Source organism: Fukomys damarensis, unplaced genomic scaffold, assembly GCF_012274545.1.
Source record: "Fukomys damarensis isolate Sample0158 unplaced genomic scaffold, DMR_v1.0_HiC HiC_scaffold_13, whole genome shotgun sequence".
Classification (NCBI taxonomy): Eukaryota; Metazoa; Chordata; class Mammalia; order Rodentia; family Bathyergidae; genus Fukomys; species Fukomys damarensis.
The window spans coordinates 30083192-30101684 of record NW_022900925.1 but is presented as its reverse complement, the minus strand read 5'-3'; the positions used below and the strand labels follow the sequence as shown (position 1 = coordinate 30101684).

The 18493-nt window shown below is 37.3% G+C and overlaps 2 protein-coding genes across 5 annotated transcripts in view; one reads left to right on the top strand and one right to left on the bottom strand.

Annotated features, from left to right (window-relative positions):
• LOC104859643 (cytochrome c oxidase assembly protein COX11, mitochondrial) overlaps window positions 1–438 on the bottom strand; it is a 7868-nt gene extending 7430 nt beyond the window's left edge. The window contains 2 exon segments of the mRNA XM_033762971.1: window positions 1–10; window positions 12–438. The exon segment at window positions 1–10 is cut by the window's left edge and continues 243 nt beyond it. Coding sequence (XP_033618862.1) covers window positions 1–10; window positions 12–73 — 72 coding nt within the window. The 5' untranslated portion in view covers window positions 74–438.
• The window catches only part of Stxbp4 (syntaxin binding protein 4), a 166621-nt gene continuing 148294 nt past the window's right edge, over window positions 167–18493 (top strand). For all 4 annotated transcript variants that reach the window (XM_010620205.3, XM_010620204.3, XM_010620203.2 and 1 more), the window contains exon 1: window positions 167–237. The gene's annotated coding sequence lies outside the window, so the exon portion shown is untranslated. The remainder of the gene's footprint in view (window positions 238–18493) is intronic.

Below are 18493 nucleotides of genomic sequence, written 5' to 3'. Positions count from 1 at the left end.
CAAAGATCCAGTGGCTCCAACGCCAGCCATGAAAAGCGACGAGCCCCCATTGCGGACACCAGAGCCCTCCCATAACCCTGGGACCGAACAGCCCCCTGTCAGGGGCGAGAATTCAGATCTCGCGAGGCCTATTCAATCTCGCGCTATCTGCGTCGAGCTTGCTGCTGCCTCGGCTACCAGACTCCTCAGGTGGCGGCGCTTGAGTCGGGCTACGGAGGCCGGGTTGCCAGAGTGAGGGTAAGTTCGCGTTGTTTGCTTCTTGGCTATTCCATCACTGCGTCCCTCCACTGCCTGTAGTACTTGAGGAAAGCACGGTTCACTCCTCCGCCTCCAAGCGTATCATTACTTCAGATTGTAGCCCTCATCTGAAGTACCATCCTTTTCTCGAGCTAGCGGCCCCACAGGCAGATCGCCCGCGGGACTTCTATGTCGAGTTCCCTGGCGGGTCGCCCGCCCTAGTATCTGCTCAGGGATCGCCTCTGTCCTGAACTCCTCCTGAGTTAACCACAGCCCTTCCCCTCCGGCGCTTGGCATCTGCACTTTCTCAGACCCTGAGATTCCATTGCTCTGACGCCCCGTACCCTTTGCCCAATAAAAATCACATCTGGAGAGACTTGGCAAACTGAAGTTTGTTCAGAAGATGGTGACCAGGGTTTGAGGGTCACTTAAGAAAGAATTGAAGGAGATAGGAATGTGCATGGGGGGGTATCATAAAGGCATAGGATTTTTTTTTCCAGCTGTCCCAGAGGACAAAGTAAGACTAGGGTGGGGGGTAGCTGACAAAGCCGGTTTTGCTGAAATAGAAGGGAGAATCCTTCTATGATAAACAGATGAGCTAGATGGAAATATTACCGACAGTTAGCTAGGACTAGGTCCTCGAGAGGGTTAGGACAAACGCGAAACACACCACAGCTGCACCGGAGAGACATATCGGCTGAAAACCAGGCCTCAAGATAAAGATGAGATGACCAGACCTACATACTTCCTCCAAAAACAAACACTGGGCCTGATGAAGTCTACATAGACATTAGCCACCCTGAGTGGGTGGCCTGACACCTGGGAACTCACCGCTTCCTAGGAGAATCCTCGGGTTCTTTCCGTCCACTCTTCTTCCGTGACTTGCTTCCCAATTGGACCACCATTACCCAAGTGACGACCCTTGTAACCTTATTGGATGTTCATGGCTGTGGCCCACGTTGTACCCACGTGGGTTTCACCCTATAAAACTCCTCCCTGTAAAGTGGGGTCCTTGGGTTACTCATTCAGGATCCCTCCTGCCCCTCAGGAGCTTTCCTGTCAGTAAATGTCTTCCTACTCTTAACCTCCATTGTTCCTAGGACTCCTTCTTTGATTTCTAGAGAACAAGAACTTTGTGTATCATACATTTAGCAGGTTGGGAGATATAATATTTCATATTTCATCTCTGATGTTATTTCCTGTAATGCTTCTAGAAACTATCAATAGTTAAGAGCTCAGGTTCTGAGGATAGACATCTGTGCCTTCTTCCTCACCATGGCTCTGACCTTAAATCAGTTATTTGACCTCGTGGCCTTATTTATAAAACGGCAATCATAATATTAGTAAGACTATGCATATAGAGTCATTTTTTACAGTGCCTGAGCCACAGTAAGAATGTAGAAAAAGATTTTATTTCTTTTAATGGCTACAGCAGTCTAATTATTCCCGCTTTGTGGATGAGGAAAAGTGAAGTCCTGAGAAACTGTCCTTCAACATGTATTTGTTTATTGCACTCAGTGTGACCCAGATGTTTTCAATGTACTGGGACTATTGCACAAAACTATTCAGACAAGATGCCTTCTTTTATGGCACATGTTTTCTACTGACTTCAGGAGATAATCAAGTAACAGACACTTGACTAAGAGGATTTCAGAAGACAGTCAGTGCAGTGAAAACAGGGGACTGGCCCTAAGTAATCTAGATTGACGAGGAGCAATAGTAAAGTTAGGTCTTTCTGAAGAGGTAAAAGTGAGGTTCTATTAAAGAGGTGACATTTGAGCCTAGTTCTGAACCATGACAAGGACCTACATGACAATTCTGGGTTATACAAAACTCCAGAGGTAGGAAAGAGCTAGATGTGATTACAGAAGAAAAAGAAGGCCAGTATACAATAGTGAGCAGGGTGAACAGCGTGAAAAGACATGGGGTCAGAGCAGAGGCTTGAGAATACAAAACCTTTTAAACCATGTCGAAGGGAAGCTGCTGAGAGTATTTGAATCATAAAAATGATATGATCTGATTCCATTTACAGTGAAAGGGATATTGGTTATTTGGTGAGAATGGATTAAGGTTGGAGGCCTGGAAGGGTAGTACAACAGGTAGGAGGTTATTGTAGTAGTCCAGTTAGTGACGATAGTCACCTTGAGCGAGTAATTGATTAACTGTGGTCACAGGGCCACAGACTCACAGAGGGAATACAATTCAGGTATTTCTGACTCCTTTTTGCTTTGGATTTATTCATATTGTGTTATGATAGTGTTTGGAAATGTACCTTGGTTGTCTTATACCAAACTGTCAGCACTTTCAGGACAAGATCGTTCATTTTTTAGTTTTCTTACAGCATAGACGTCAATCCTTTTTAGATATCAATGTCCTTGAAGCCAACAATACATATTCCTCTACCACTTTTTCTCTCCAGGCACCTTTTCCATGCAGCTTTAGGTAGCAGGATAAATACATCAATTGTAGTATCTTTGTTTTGACTTTCTAGTATTATTTTTTTGTAATTGCAAAATGAAACTGTTCCTCTCAGGTACTATAATGTTGATAGGAATACAGGGGCATTCTTCTTTGTAGCTTTGTCCTTTAATAAAATAAAATCTGTATCGTACAATTAATATAAAATGACAGTTCATGTTTATGAAATACTTCTAGATGACAACTGAAATATTTTGGCATTTTTCACTTGTATTGAGAATGTAGTGGGTAGAACATCATGTAGTTCAATCACCAATTCTTTTTTTTTAAAAAAAGTTAAAATTTGCATAAAAGTTGCAGAAGTAATGCACAAATTTCCTACATACACTTCACCTACGTTCTTGAATTTTAAAATTTTTGGCACCCTTTGAAGACACCCTCCGCATCATAGTCACAATACAAGTATCAAAAATTAGGACAATAATAGATCTTAGTAATAGATTACTATTATTACTATTACCATGTGTGGTCACCTTGGACTACCTACCATAACAAAACACCTAGACTAGTTTGCTAAAACAGCAAGAGATTTATTTCTCACTTGTCTTGATCTGGGATCAAGGTGCTGACAGATTCAGTTTCTGGTGGCATTCTCCTTCACCTGGAACAGACTGACCTCTTTTGTGTCATCCCATGGCTGAGAGGAGTGAGAAACATTGTTGGTGTCTTTTCTTATGAGGAAGTAATCCCTTTTGAACAGGGTCCCAGTATTGTGGCCTCATTAATCTTAAGTATTCTAACTCGAGTACAGCAGCTGCACTGCAGGCTAGGGTTTGGCATCCTAAATTTGGAGGATATATGCATTCAGTCTTTAACACCATGTTGTCCATCAATTGTTAAAACGACACCTCTCATCCAAATCACTTTTATTTTAGGTCTAGGATCTAATCCAAAGCTGCTGGTGATTTTAGTTGTCACTTTCTCTTAAGTTTTATTCCCTCTGGAATAGTTCTTCAGTCTTTCCTTGACTTTCATGACTTTGATATAGCTGAATACAGGCTGGCTACTGGGTATAGTTTCGCTCAGTCTGGGTTTTGTTTTGTGTCGTCATAGCTTATGAGCCTTTGCGGAACACCAGAGAGGTGATGCTGTGCTCTTCTTGGTGAATGCCCTTAGGAGTTACTTGGTCTCAATTTATTCCATGACTGTAACATTCACTCCTGTTTATTACGATATGTCGACCAGGTCTCTCTATTTACAATTAATCCATAATAAATGTTAGACTCATTATTAATTAATAAACAACATGAGCTTGGTGGGGAGGAACATTGAAACTGTATAAATATCCTGCTCCTAATCAAACTTTATCCCGTCATATTTTGCTTTCCTTGATGATTCTTGCCTACATCTGTTATTATGATGAAGGATTCCAGCCGACAGTTTTCTAATGTTATCACTCTAAGTTTGAAATCAATTGCGTGATAGAGCTTTCTGTTATCCTTCATGTATTTTTACTCATTTATTTGTTTATGTCAGTACAGATTCCTGTTACTCAGAGGATAAATCACTTTTTGTTCTTTTTATCATTACTTTTTCTTAGTACGTTTGCAGTACAAAATGATTATATTTACTGTAGGTGAATTTGTATATATACATAACACACCTTAGTTCTTTTTTTGTCTCCTTCTCCCCTCCTTCCCTACCCTCTCCAATTCTTGTTTCCCTTCCTATTTGCAAAATTCTCTGTTTTTTTTCTTCTTTAGTTGTCTTTTTAAATTTATTGTTCTGATGTCAACTTTTTAATTCTAATTTTCAATTTCCTTCTGTTGACTTCGCCCATAGAGGCCCCCTTTTGATCTGTTCCCCTCATTCTTTGATCGCTTTCTTACTTTCTAGCATAGGAGGTGCCAGGCTTATATTGTGATTTTTCATCCTAACCTTGGGTCATTCATTTCTGCAAAAAAGTTTTTTTTGTTTTGTTTTGTTTTGCTTTGTTTTAGTGGTGAGTACTATTTAGAAAAAAAAAAAATCTGAGCACCAGAGGCAGTCCATTGCTATTTGAATGTCATTGCCTTTAGACCTTCTTGCAGAGAGAACTAGACAATTTGTGTGAATAACTAATTATGGATGTATGTATGTTTGTCCAATGGTGAGAACTCCGGCTACCATTATGTGTGTGTGTGTGCGTGCGTGTGTGTGTGTGTGTGTGTGTTTACTCAATCCTCCCTGTATATAAGCATATTACCATAGTGAAAGCCTGGCTCACACATGCAAGATCATTTTTACCTGGTGTATCCACCTTAAGCTAGGCACTGGATAAGTTCCTCGCTGAGTGCCATCCGAAAGCTCAACAGGAGAAAAAGTAAAGAGGAAGAAAGAGGAACGTCTAGTTAGGAAATTCAGTTCCACGCATTTTAGAAGGGTTAGGAGGAAGTAGAAAAAGTCAGTAAGGAAATTTGATTCTATAAACATAGTCCCTTTCCCCTGATCCTTCCTAAGCTCCATCCTCACAGAAGGCCATCTTCCAATTTTGCAGAAGAGGAAAATAGTTTAGAATGAAGTGACTTGCTTGAGGTATTTAGTTGGTCTGGAGCAAGGCTGGAGCTCAAGCTGCAATTTTTTTTCTCAGTTGTGGCACTTTGCTAGTTTTCCTGTATCATGTAGAAAGTGTCACGGACAACGACAACAACAAAGACACAGCACCTTTCTCGTGACACCATGTAGTGTGATTGAAAAATAGAGTGAATGATTAAATTTTTAAAATGTTTAGTTATAGTAAAAGACACATCGCTATTAATCTCCCCCAGATCGCTCCCCCTTGCTTTGAACACATTTATCCTATGGATCTCGTCACTTCCTGAAGCAGTTCTGGAAGTGCCCTCCTGAGTGTCTGTAGTCGCACTGTTGTGACTATTTCAGTGTCCCAAATCCATTCAGACATTTACCTGTCATAGTTGTTTTAACTTTGAGAAAAAGCTAGAAACTGCATGGTGCCAGATCTTGTAAATAAGATAGATGAGGACATACTGTAGTTTTGTTTTTTTTTAACACCTTTGCCATTGTGTTAGGTGGCACTGGGCAGCACTAGTCACTATATTTCTTAATCTACCTTGTGTCTTAGTCACTTTCCTCATCGCTTAGACAAAATACCCCACACCCACAATTTAAAGGACACGTTTAGTTTGGCTCACATTTTGTAGAGAAAGCATAACAGCGTGATGGAAGGGCCTCCTGGGCAAAGGAAATCTGTTCACCTTGTCACATCCAGGAGGTAGAGAGTGTGAAGGAAGGAATCAGGAAAGGAGATTTATCTTTCCAGGTCATACCCTCTTCCAACCAGGCCCCACCTCCTAACATCATATTTAGCTATAACCCCCTGTCTTACTTACTTTTCTCATTGTTGAGACAAAGTGTCCAACACCCAAAGTTAAAGGAGGAAAGGTTTATTTTGGCTCACAGTTTGTAGAGGTTTCAGTTCGTAGTTGGCTGGATCCAGAGGGGCATCGCAGAGAAGAAACAGTACACGACAGGCAGAAGGCAGCAAAGCAGGGAAGTAGCAAGCAGCAAGTAACCAGCAACAACCCTCCTTCTGTCCCTTGTATCTTATCCAGACTACCCTTCACACCCAGAGAGTGGCAGCCTTAATCGTACCATCGCACCATGAATCAATCCCAGCATCACATCCTTAATCCCAGCATCACACACTCTAGATCCAGCCACCTCTGTAAAGCCCCACCTATGACCACATGAGACTTTAGAGGGACATCTAGACACAAGCCATAACACACCCCATGATCCAATCACCTTTCAATATCCCCACCTCTTAAATGAGGCTTTGGGGGAACATCTAGATATAAATCATGACACCTTGTAAAGACATTAAAGATTTCCGGAATTGCTTCAGAAAGTGGAAGGAATGAAATGATGTGTGTTCAAAGTGAGGGAGAGTATTTTGAGGGGGCTGAATGGCAGTGTGTCTTTTACTATAGTAACATTTTTAGATATAAACATCAGCTGTATATTTCATAACCCATAGTAGGAAATCTTCTGCCTCAGTTAAAATCACTGTTAATGCCTGTATGCCTATGTGTAAATGGAACATTTTAAAATTATTTCTGAGCTAGAACAAATTGTTTAGACAGAATTGAATATAGGACTGAGTTTAGAGACCCAGGTTGAAATCTGAGTGGAAGGAGTTCTTCGAATAATAAAAGACCTATGCACCAATGTACATAACTATAATAATAATGCAGCACTGAGAGATGCTGGATTTAGGTTTCTCCTTAAAGCTTTAAATGAGTGCATAACCCTGGGCTACAGTGGTTGAGTCTGAGTGTGTTTGTGATATTGCATACATCACCATAATAACTAATGATTAAATAATGGGTTCCTTCCGTCATGAATGAAATGGAATGTGAGTTTCTCAGGGCAAGCCTCATCCAACCCTATTATGCAGATAGAAGTGTTGACTACGCATTTAAAATATAAAGAGCTAGATTGCCATTAAAGTCTTGACACGTTTAATTTTTAATATCACTCTTCAGAAAATAATTAAACCTTATTAGCTTTCTAGTTAGCTATGATTGTGTCCTATTTTGCATATGAGGTTAACTAAATCATTTTTTATAAATAATATTTTGATATTGATGCTTTTCTATATAATTACTGGTTTCTGGCTTTCTGAGGACTTCAGGATTATACAGATGTCTTAGTTTAAATTTTAGTTTATAGTTACATTTTCTAGCATTTTTAAAGCATAATGTAAAATAATAAAATTGAAACCTCAGTCTTAATATTAACAGTCACTGTTCTGTATTTCCAGTTTGTCAGTAAAGCTGCTGGATCTATTTAGCAATGTGTGGTACCTAACATCAGTATTATTGCAAAAGTATTGGCAGCTGTTTACTGATAGTTGTTTTTCTTAATAATATTTATGCATTCAAGAGGAGGAGCAATATATTTGCATAAGAAGTAGGAGCAAATAAATTATAATTTTCATGAGAACAGGCTGGGGAATCATTGTTATCCACTTAGTACATAATGCCCTGAAGTTGCCTCAGAAAGTCTTGGTGTCTTTGTTTCTTGTTCTCTGATAGCTGGCTGTTGTGCCACCATTAAGAGGTGATTATCTATTTAAAAGTTCTGGAATAAGTTATGATTAGCCAGTAAGGTGAAATGAAACAATAGTCATTCATAAAAGGCATTCAGGTATTCAATTAACATTTATTAGGGCCAAGTCCAGCCTCATGGCTGTGTGAGCTATACAGTCACACAAGACCCTGCTCTAAAAAGGCCCCCTTACTTAGATGGGCCCTGCACTATTGAGAAGTTCTTAGTAATTACTCAACATAGGACCTTCCATTTTCATTTTATTTTGAGCTCTGCGATTTATTTACCCAGTTTTGGTCAAGACACACACGCACACACACATGCACACACACACACACAATTGTATCCTTAATGGACTGGCATTTTGACATGATGTAGTTTAAAGTATAGTCTTACTTGTTGGAATAAGGTGGTTAATGATAAAGACTGGAGACTAGGGAACATGCAGGTGTGGAGAGCCCAACTTGAGGAGTTTAAAGGCAAGAGGTAAAACAAAAGACAGATTCCACTCTCCTGAGAATAGTCAGGTTATGTTTTGAAATAAGATCATGAAAAATTCCAACTCCTTACCTTGGCCCTCAAGACTAGATAATCCAGACCCTACCTACTTCTCATCTCTTACTACTACCTCATCTCCAACTACCCTCCCCATTCACCATGCGCTAGTTACACTTCTTTATGTTCTTTAAGCCATCCAGATTTGATTTGCTGCCATGAGATTTTTGTCTACCTGGAATGCTGTGTTCCCAGCCATGGCTGACTCACAGTTGGTTTTAGTCTTAGGTAGAGAGTCACTACCCAGTCCGAATCTGCCCTCCTCTACTTAGCCACATTTGACAGCATCTTTCATTGTCTAAAATTAAGTTCATTTCATTGTTTCCTTTGCACTGTTTTTCTGCCACCACTAGGATGTAAATGCTGTAAGAGTAGAGACTTTACCTTGTTCACTGTGATATTGCAAGAATTTAGTATAGTATAATGCCTGTATGTAATTGTACTGGCTAAATGTGTAGTGGATGAAGCAGGAATGAAAGCAAACATAAGAGAGTCAGGGAGTTAAGGAAACTTCCAAGGGTAGTGAGCTGCTGTGCTAATGAAGATCTCATGTTTCAAGAAGGCTAAGATGATTTCTTTGAAGCTATTTCCCCTTGTTGCCCATAGCGTTGGGCTGTGTGATGCAAATTCTTAGGCTTTCACCCCCTGACAAACTGTCAGTATTCCTGAACTGGTTAGGTTCTTGAAGGGAAAAGTACAGTAGCAAAGGGAATATTGCCTTTCGTTACAGACTAAAAGAGATAGTAAAATAACTTTGACTGATCTTTTATATTTTGTTTCTCAACACTCGTGTCATTTACAAGGAATGAATTCAGTAAAGTTTAGCCCAGGGAAGGGAATCATTCCTGACTTTGCCAGTGTTCTCAAACAACCCCTGGATTCTATGCATAGCTGATGTTACCTTAAAAAATGTCTGCTGTAATAAGGTTTACAACAAATTGTTATCATTTCTAAATGATTATTTTTTCTTTTAAGTGTCTTACTGAATCTATTTGTCTAACTTTACAAGGAATATTTACATTTTAAATAGTAGATTCAATGAATCAGTAAATAGTAGGCATTTCTGACTTTTCAGTCCAGTCACAGCATCTAGATGATTACTGGCTAGTCAGCATCATTATATCCTCCTCCTCTCTTGAAATGACTTTAAGGTAAAATATCTCTATACTGGTACATGATTTCCTTCCTCCAGTCCTTCCCAAATAACCTTATTGAAGACTACCCCATCTTACTCACCGATTGATTAATTTTTTTTTTTTTTTTTTGAGACAGGGTCTCGCTATGTAGTTGAGGCTGACATGGAACTCATGTGTAGCCCAGGCTAGTTTCGAACTCACAGCGAGACTCCTGCCTCAGCCTCCTGAGTGCTGGTATTACAGGCATGCGCCACCACGCCCGGCTACAGATTGATTTTAGAGACCCATGTGCATTTCACAAAGAAAATCCCCCTTCAGAAAGCACTGGGGATTTATAGAATATGTAAATGTTTCTGTTTTCATAGAGCCAAAAAAGAACCTCCGGAGATCCTTTTATGGAGTAATTTTGTCATTTTGTTTACAGAGAAACTAGGGAGAAGAGTAACTGCTCGATTATGTGGAACCCAGGCCTACAGCAGTACTCTTCCAAAGATGGTGCGGTTCCAAATATAAAACCAGTGACAGGGCAGATTCCCAACTGTTTCTTTTCGTACTGATTATAGATCGTTAATTTCAGGGGGAAAATGATAGTTTGTCCTATGAGTTTCTTTGCTGGATCTTCTTCTAAATTATAGAGAGAAAGATATATTTCATATTTTTCTTGCCTGCCAGTCTGCTTACACAGGATAGTCACAAGAAATTGTTTGAAGGGTATTGCCAGTTTTTGTTGGGAACTACCATATGGTTGTTTTTCTCTTTCAAATTGTAATATTTGTCAAAGCCCTAACAAATGGAAAGGAAAAAAGAGAATGACTTACAGGGAAAATGACCTTAAAGTGGACCTAATAGAAGACATTAATTATAAATAAAGGTGCCAAGAGGGTACAGTTGAATATTTTGTAATCATTTAGTCAGTGATGGTATTCATGAGTAAAAGCTATTGTGTGTTTGCTCAGTCACCCCTTGCCAACCATAGGACATTAAAGCGACCTACCTTTAAGAAGTTATCTTGCCTTTTGTAGACAAACCCTGTGTTGGTATTTACCACTATTGCTGATTAAAATATTTTTGTTCTCTCATTTTGCCTCTCTCTTTACTCTTCATAACACTTGTCAGATGTGCTAAATTTTCACTTTCAAGGGCTATTGTACAAGCCATATTTAACTACTTTTAAAAATACTTCTGAGCTTACCCATATCTTTCTTTGTGAACATAAAAACCAAGGAGTACCTTATACATCCTCACTGCTCTCTCTGGAAGCTGGTTACTTAAATACTATGGGCCAAGGACCCAATCTCTTGGTTCGGAAAGGCTGACAGTGCTCTGTCCTAAGGGGAAAAAAATCTCCTTTTCAGCTCCTGTCTACTTTTGTTCTCCGTAACAGTACAAAAAAGGCCCTCACACTGAGTATGAACTGAAGATCCCCAGTCAATTGATCAAGATAATCTGATAGGTATTCAGAGACCTCTAACTGGTCAGTAGCTTCTGACAAAAGTATCTGTCTCAATCAGCTTTTAAAATTATGATTTTTTTTTTTTTTTGAGACAGGGTCTCACTGTATAGTTGAGACTGACCTGGAACTCACTATGTAGGCCAGGCTGGTCTCGAACTCAGTGATCCTCCTGCCTCAACCTCAGGAGTGCTGGCATTATAGGCATGTGCCACCACACCTGACTTCCTTTTTCCTTTCCTTCTGGAGATCTTAGTCCTGTAAGCAAACAGTTAAGAGTCATTAAAATTCCTTGACTTCATACCTTCCTAAGTACTTTGAAGTAAATATATAAGTACTTTGTCAAGGAAGGATGGAAATTAGGCTCTTGATTACAAAGATCTTATAAGTCTATTGAAGATGTATTATTTTAATCTTTGCAGTGATGGCAAAGATAAATCTAATTAATTGCTTATGAGAAGGACTCTGAGTATGTGTGTTGAGGTGTTAAAATATAATTGGCTATAAACTAACATTGCAGATGCACAGCTTTCAAGAAGAATCTAATGTGAATTGTGTCCATTTTTCTTTCAAGTTGTTTATTAGTAACATTTTTAAATGAAGACATTTAATCATATGGTAGAATTTGGAGTGGGAGAGAAATTCGTACTCTATACTGGTACATGATTTCCTTCCTCCAGTCCTTCCCAAATAACCTTATTGAAGACTACCCCATCTTACTCACCGATTGATTAATTTTTTTTTTTTTTCTTTGAGACAGGGTCTCGCTATGTAGTTGAGGCTGACATGGAACTCATGTGTAGCCCAGGCTAGTTTCGAACTCACAGCGAGACTCCTGCCTCAGCCTCCTGAGTGCTGGTATTACAGGCATGCGCCACCACGCCCGGCTACAGATTGATTTTAGAGACCCATGTGCATTTCACAAAGAAAATCCCCCTTCAGAAAGCACTGGGGATTTATAGAATATGTAAATGTTTCTGTTTTCATAGAGCCAAAAAAGAACCTCCGGAGATCCTTTTATGGAGTAATTTTGTCATTTTGTTTACAGAGAAACAAGGGAGAAGAGTAACTGCTCGATTATGTGGAACCCAGGCCTAGAGCAGTACTCTTCCAAAGATGGTGCGGTTCCAAACATAAAACTAGTGACAGGGCAGATTCCCAACTGTTTCTTTTCGTACTGATTATAGATCGTTAATTTCAGGGGGAAAATGATAGTTTGTCCTATGAGTTTCTTTGCTGGATCTTCTTCTAAATTATATAGAGAAAGATATATTTCATATTTTTCTTGCCTGCCAGTCTGCTTACACAGGATAGTCACAAGAAATTGTTTGAAGGGTATTGCCAGTTTTTGTTGGGAACTACCATATGGTTGTTTTTCTCTTTCAAATTGTAATATTTGTCAAAGCCCTAACAAATGGAAAGGAAAAAAGAGAATGACTTACAGGGAAAATGACCTTAAAGTGGACCTAATAGAAGACATTAATTATAAATAAAGGTGCCAAGAGGGTACAGTTGAATATTTTGTAATCATTTAGTCAGTGATGGTATTCATGAGTAAAAGCTATTGTGTGTTTGCTCAGTCACCCCTTGCCAACCATAGGACATTAAAGCGACCTACCTTTAAGAAGTTATCTTGCCTTTTGTAGACAAACCCTGTGTTGGTATTTACCACTATTGCTGATTAAAATATTTTTGTTCTCTCATTTTGCCTCTCTCTTTACTCTTCATAACACTTGTCAGATGTGCTAAATTTTCACTTTCAAGGGCTATTGTACAAGCCATATTTAACTACTTTTAAAAATACTTCTGAGCTTACCCATATCTTTCTTTGTGAACATAAAAACCAAGGAGTACCTTATACATCCTCACTGCTCTCTCTGGAAGCTGGTTACTTAAATACTATGGGCCAAGGACCCAATCTCTTGGTTCGGAAAGGCTGACAGTGCTCTGTCCTAAGGGGAAAAAAATCTCCTTTTCAGCTCCTGTCTACTTTTGTTCTCCGTAACAGTACAAAAAAGGCCCTCACACTGAGTATGAACTGAAGATCCCCAGTCAATTGATCAAGATAATCTGATAGGTATTCAGAGACCTCTAACTGGTCAGTAGCTTCTGACAAAAGTATCTGTCTCAATCAGCTTTTAAAATTATGATTTTTTTTTTTTTTTGAGACAGGGTCTCACTGTATAGTTGAGACTGACCTGGAACTCACTATGTAGGCCAGGCTGGTCTCGAACTCAGTGATCCTCCTGCCTCAACCTCAGGAGTGCTGGCATTATAGGCATGTGCCACCACACCTGACTTCCTTTTTCCTTTCCTTCTGGAGATCTTAGTCCTGTAAGCAAACAGTTAAGAGTCATTAAAATTCCTTGACTTCATACCTTCCTAAGTACTTTGAAGTAAATATATAAGTACTTTGTCAAGGAAGGATGGAAATTAGGCTCTTGATTACAAAGATCTTATAAGTCTATTGAAGATGTATTATTTTAATCTTTGCAGTGATGGCAAAGATAAATCTAATTAATTGCTTATGAGAAGGACTCTGAGTATGTGTGTTGAGGTGTTAAAATATAATTGGCTATAAACTAACATTGCAGATGCACAGCTTTCAAGAAGAATCTAATGTGAATTGTGTCCATTTTTCTTTCAAGTTGTTTATTAGTAACATTTTTAAATGAAGACATTTAATCATATGGTAGAATTTGGAGTGGGAGAGAAATTCGTTTCTAGAAGATACCACATTTAAGACTCTCCAAACATTGTATTTAGCATTTACAAAGTAATGGAGTTTAAAAAGGTATTAATAGCAAAAGATAAAATATTTAGAAATTAACTTAAAAATATATAAGATCAATATTAAAATAAGGCCACAGAAGAAGATCTGAACAAATGGAAAAACCAAGTTCTCGGCTAGGGAAACTAAAAATAACATCGTAGTGATAGATACTAATACATCCTTCATTAGTTTGTAAACTTACTTCGATTTTCCAACAAGTAGCATTTAAAATTTTTTTAAACAAGATAAGATGATTTTGAAGTTAGTGTATAAAAATAAATGGCCAGAAACAACTAGGAAACCTCAATTAACAAAGCAGCAAAAGAGGGTTGGTCTCACTGGACAGGGAAACATTTAGTATTATAAAGCCTCAGTAATTAAAATAGATTAGTCTTGGGCTGGGGATTTAGCTCAGTGGTTCTGACACCTACCTCCCTAACGCAAGGACCCGAGTTCGATCCCCAGTACCAAATTAATAATAATAAATAGATTGGTTTTGGTGCATGAATAAGTAAACTAACCAAAGAGCCAGAGTAAAAGTTACAGTAGATCTCAATACTTAAGAGATTTGGTATAAAATAAAGCACATTTCAGATCAGTAAGGAGAAGATCAATCGTCTAATGAATATGGTTGTGTTAACTGGGTGATCTTGCAGGAAGAAAATGTGAGTTGGATCCAGATACTGCATCCTAAATTAGATTCCAAATGAATCAAAGATTTTAAAATCCTAGAAGTACCAAAAGAAACACAGGAATTATTTATTAATCCTGGAGTTGATAGTGAGTCTTAATTTGACTTTGGTCCCAGAAATCACAAAAAATTGATAAATTTAGCCACCAACTTTTGGATAATAAAAAAAATCCATAGCCAAGAAAAAAAGAGGGAGGTGTATTTGCAATTCTTAGTACTGACATTTAATCTCTGTAGGATTTAAGAAGCTGAATAAAAAAGTAATGAATAGAAAATTTGACAAAATAAACAGTTCATATAAAAGAGATACCAAATGTTTCTTCAAGAATAAAGGAGGGCCAGGATTTAGCTCAGTGGTGCCGCTGCCTGCCTCACAAGGTCCTGAGTTCGATCCCTGATACCAAAAAAATTAAAATAAAGGAAAAAAAATGGCCCCACTGAAACTGTCATAAGATATCATTTCATCAGCAAGACTGGCAGAAATCCAAAAGTTACAAGCTCCATCGTCTTGGTAAGAATTTGGAGTATCAGACGATATGATTGGTGGATCGGTGTATTAGTACAACCCCCACTGATGGCAATTTGACAGTGCCATTAATTTCATTAAGACAGTGTAGTAATTTCACCAAGTTAATATTTACTATAATTTCTGGAAGAAGATATTTTGTTCCTTTCCCCTTTGTTTTTTCTATTTGTGGTCTAGAAAAAAATATGTGGATTTAGAAAGTATTGACTGTCATGTCTTGGAGACTATAAACTACTAAGTCTTACTCAAGCACCATATACATAATTATAATCATGAATGACATTTCTAACTATATGGAATGAAAACTGGTTTAATGAGGTCGTAAGGAAGGAGATTTATATTACCATAGTAAAGCTAAGGTTTTTGAAATAGATTCCTCTTAGAAGATTTTTTTTAATTTAAAAATCATTTAATTCATAAAGTGAAAAACTAGAATATAAAAGCATTTCACATTTTTAAACAAATAATACCTTCTAAATTATTTAACATAAGATAAGAGATCCACAATACTTTACCTGAAAGCTCTGGGAGGCAGATGTTTCAGAATTATGAAATTTTTCAGAACGGACCTTGTGCTTGCGAGGCAGGTGGAGACACACTGAGCTAAATCCCTGGCCCTCAGATTTTAATAAGGCAATGTGCATATACCATACTACATTAACCCTTTAAAAATGTGGTAGCAGCCCCTCCCCAGTAATCAAACGTGTTAATAATTCTGCAGCAAAATAAATGAATATTCACACAAAATAGGATAAATGGTTTGTCAGATTAGATATATAAGCAAATTAATTTTGTCACCAAGCTTATGAAAACCTTGTTTTCAGAATTTCTTGAATTTTGAAATTGCAATTACAGATAAAGGAATGCAGATTTTATACTCTTATATGGTAAGACACAAAAAAATAAATGATCCTTTTTTACAAATGAAAAAACACATAAGCTTTCAAATACATTATAAATTAACAGACATCTTTCTTTTTGATATTTTTAAATGTACATCTTAAATGCATACATACACACATGTAGTATACATGATTTATGACAATCAACAGGAATTGAAGGCTTGGAAATACAATCCCTTCTGTAAGAAGGGGATACTATTATGTGTGACATAAAATTAAAATAGGGTTAAGTCAACTCCTTATGATACTAGGAAGATCACTTGCTGAGTGCAACACAAGGAGGTAGGATTTATTCTTCAAGAAGTACAATTTTACTTGTAAGTAATCTCATAAAAACACAAATAGGCAACATTACTTAAAATGCACGTTAGATGACTTTTCTCTGTGTACAATACTACATTTGGCTTTATGCCTAAAAGTTAAAACTTTAAAGGTATTTTCAGTCAGGTAAATAAGTAATGTTTTACCAAGTTTAAAAACATATGGGTCACAATGATGCTCCTAAGTAAAAAAGTTACAGTAGATCAAAATACTTAAGAGATTTGGTATAAAATAAAGCACATTTCAGATCAGTAAGGAGAAGATCAATCGTCTAATGAATATGGTTGTGTTAACTGGGTGATCTTGCAGGAAGAAAATGTGAGTTGGATCCAGATACTGCATCCTAAATTAGATTCCAAATGAATCAAAGATTTTAAAATCCTAGAAGTACCAAAAGAAACACAGGAATTATTTATTAATCCTGGAGTTGATAGTGAGTCTTAATTTGACTTTGGTCCCAGAAATCACAAAAAATTGATAAATTTAGCCACCAACTTTTGGATAATAAAAAAAATCCATAACCAAGAAAAAAAGAGGGAGGTGTATTTGCAATTCTTAGTACTGACATTTAATCTCTGTAGGATTTAAGAAGCTGAATAAAAAAGTAATGAATAGAAAATTTGACAAAATAAACAGTTCATATAAAAGAGATACCAAATGTTTCTTCAAGAATAAAGGAGGGCCAGGATTTAGCTCAGTGGTGCCGCTGCCTGCCTCACAAGGTCCTGAGTTCGATCCCTGATACCAAAAAAATTAAAATAAAGGAAAAAAAATGGCCCCACTGAAACTGTCATAAGATATCATTTCATCAGCAAGACTGGCAGAAATCCAAAAGTTACAAGCTCCATCGTCTTGGTAAGAATTTGGAGTATCAGACGATATGATTGGTGGATCGGTGTATTAGTACAACCCCCACTGATGGCAATTTGACAGTGCCATTAATTTCATTAAGACAGTGTAGTAATTTCACCAAGTTAATATTTACTATAATTTCTGGAAGAAGATATTTTGTTCCTTTCCCCTTTGTTTTTTCTATTTGTGGTCTAGAAAAAAATATGTGGATTTAGAAAGTATTGACTGTCATGTCTTGGAGACTATAAACTACTAAGTCTTACTCAAGCACCATATACATAATTATAATCATGAATGACATTTCTAACTATATGGAATGAAAACTGGTTTAATGAGGTCGTAAGGAAGGAGATTTATATTACCATAAAAGCTAAGGTTTTTGAAATAGATTCCTCTTAGAAGATTTTTTTTAATTTAAAAATCATTTAATTCATAAAGTGAAAAACTAGAATATAAAAGCATTTCACATTTTTAAACAAATAATACCTTCTAAATTATTTAACATAAGATAAGAGATCCACAATACTTTACCTGAAAGCTCTGGGAGGCAGATGTTTCAGAATTATGAAATTTTTCAGAACGGACCTTGTGCTTGCGAGGCAGGTGGAGACACACTGAGCTAAATCCCTGGCCCTCAGATTTTAATAAGGCAATGTGCATATACCATACTACATTAACCCTTTAAAAATGTGGTAGCAGCCCCTCCCCAGTAATCAAACGTGTTAATAATTCTGCAGCAAAATAAATGAATATTCACACAAAATAGGATAAATGGTTTGTCAGATTAGATATATAAGCAAATTAATTTTGTCACCAAGCTTATGAAAACCTTGTTTTCAGAATTTCTTGAATTTTGAAATTGCAATTACAGATAAAGGAATGCAGATTTTATACTCTTATATGGTAAGACACAAAAAAATAAATGATCCTTTTTTACAAATGAAAAAACACATAAGCTTTCAAATACATTATAAATTAACAGACATCTTTCTTTTTGATATTTTTAAATGTACATCTTAAATACATACACACATGTAGTATACATGATGTATGACAATCAACAGGAATTGAAGGCTTGGAAATACAATCCCTTCTGTAAGAAGGGGATACTATTATGTGTGACATAAAATTAAAATAGGGTTAAGTCAACTCCTTATGATACTAGGAAGATCACTTGCTGAGTGCAACACAAGGAGGTAGGATTTATTCTTCAAGAAGTACAATTTTACTTGTAAGTAATCTCATAAAAACACAAATAGGCAACATTACTTAAAATGCACGTTAGATGACTTTTCTCTGTGTACAATACTACATTTGGCTTTATGCCTAAAAGTTAAAACTTTAAAGGTATTTTCAGTCAGGTAAATAAGTAATGTTTTACCAAGTTTAAAAACATATGGGTCACAATGATGCTCCTAAGTAATTGCAGTATTTTTTTTTTTGGTACCAGGGATCGAACTCAGGATCTTGTGTTTAAAAGCAGGTGGTGGAACCACTGAGCTAAATCCATGGCCCAGTAATTG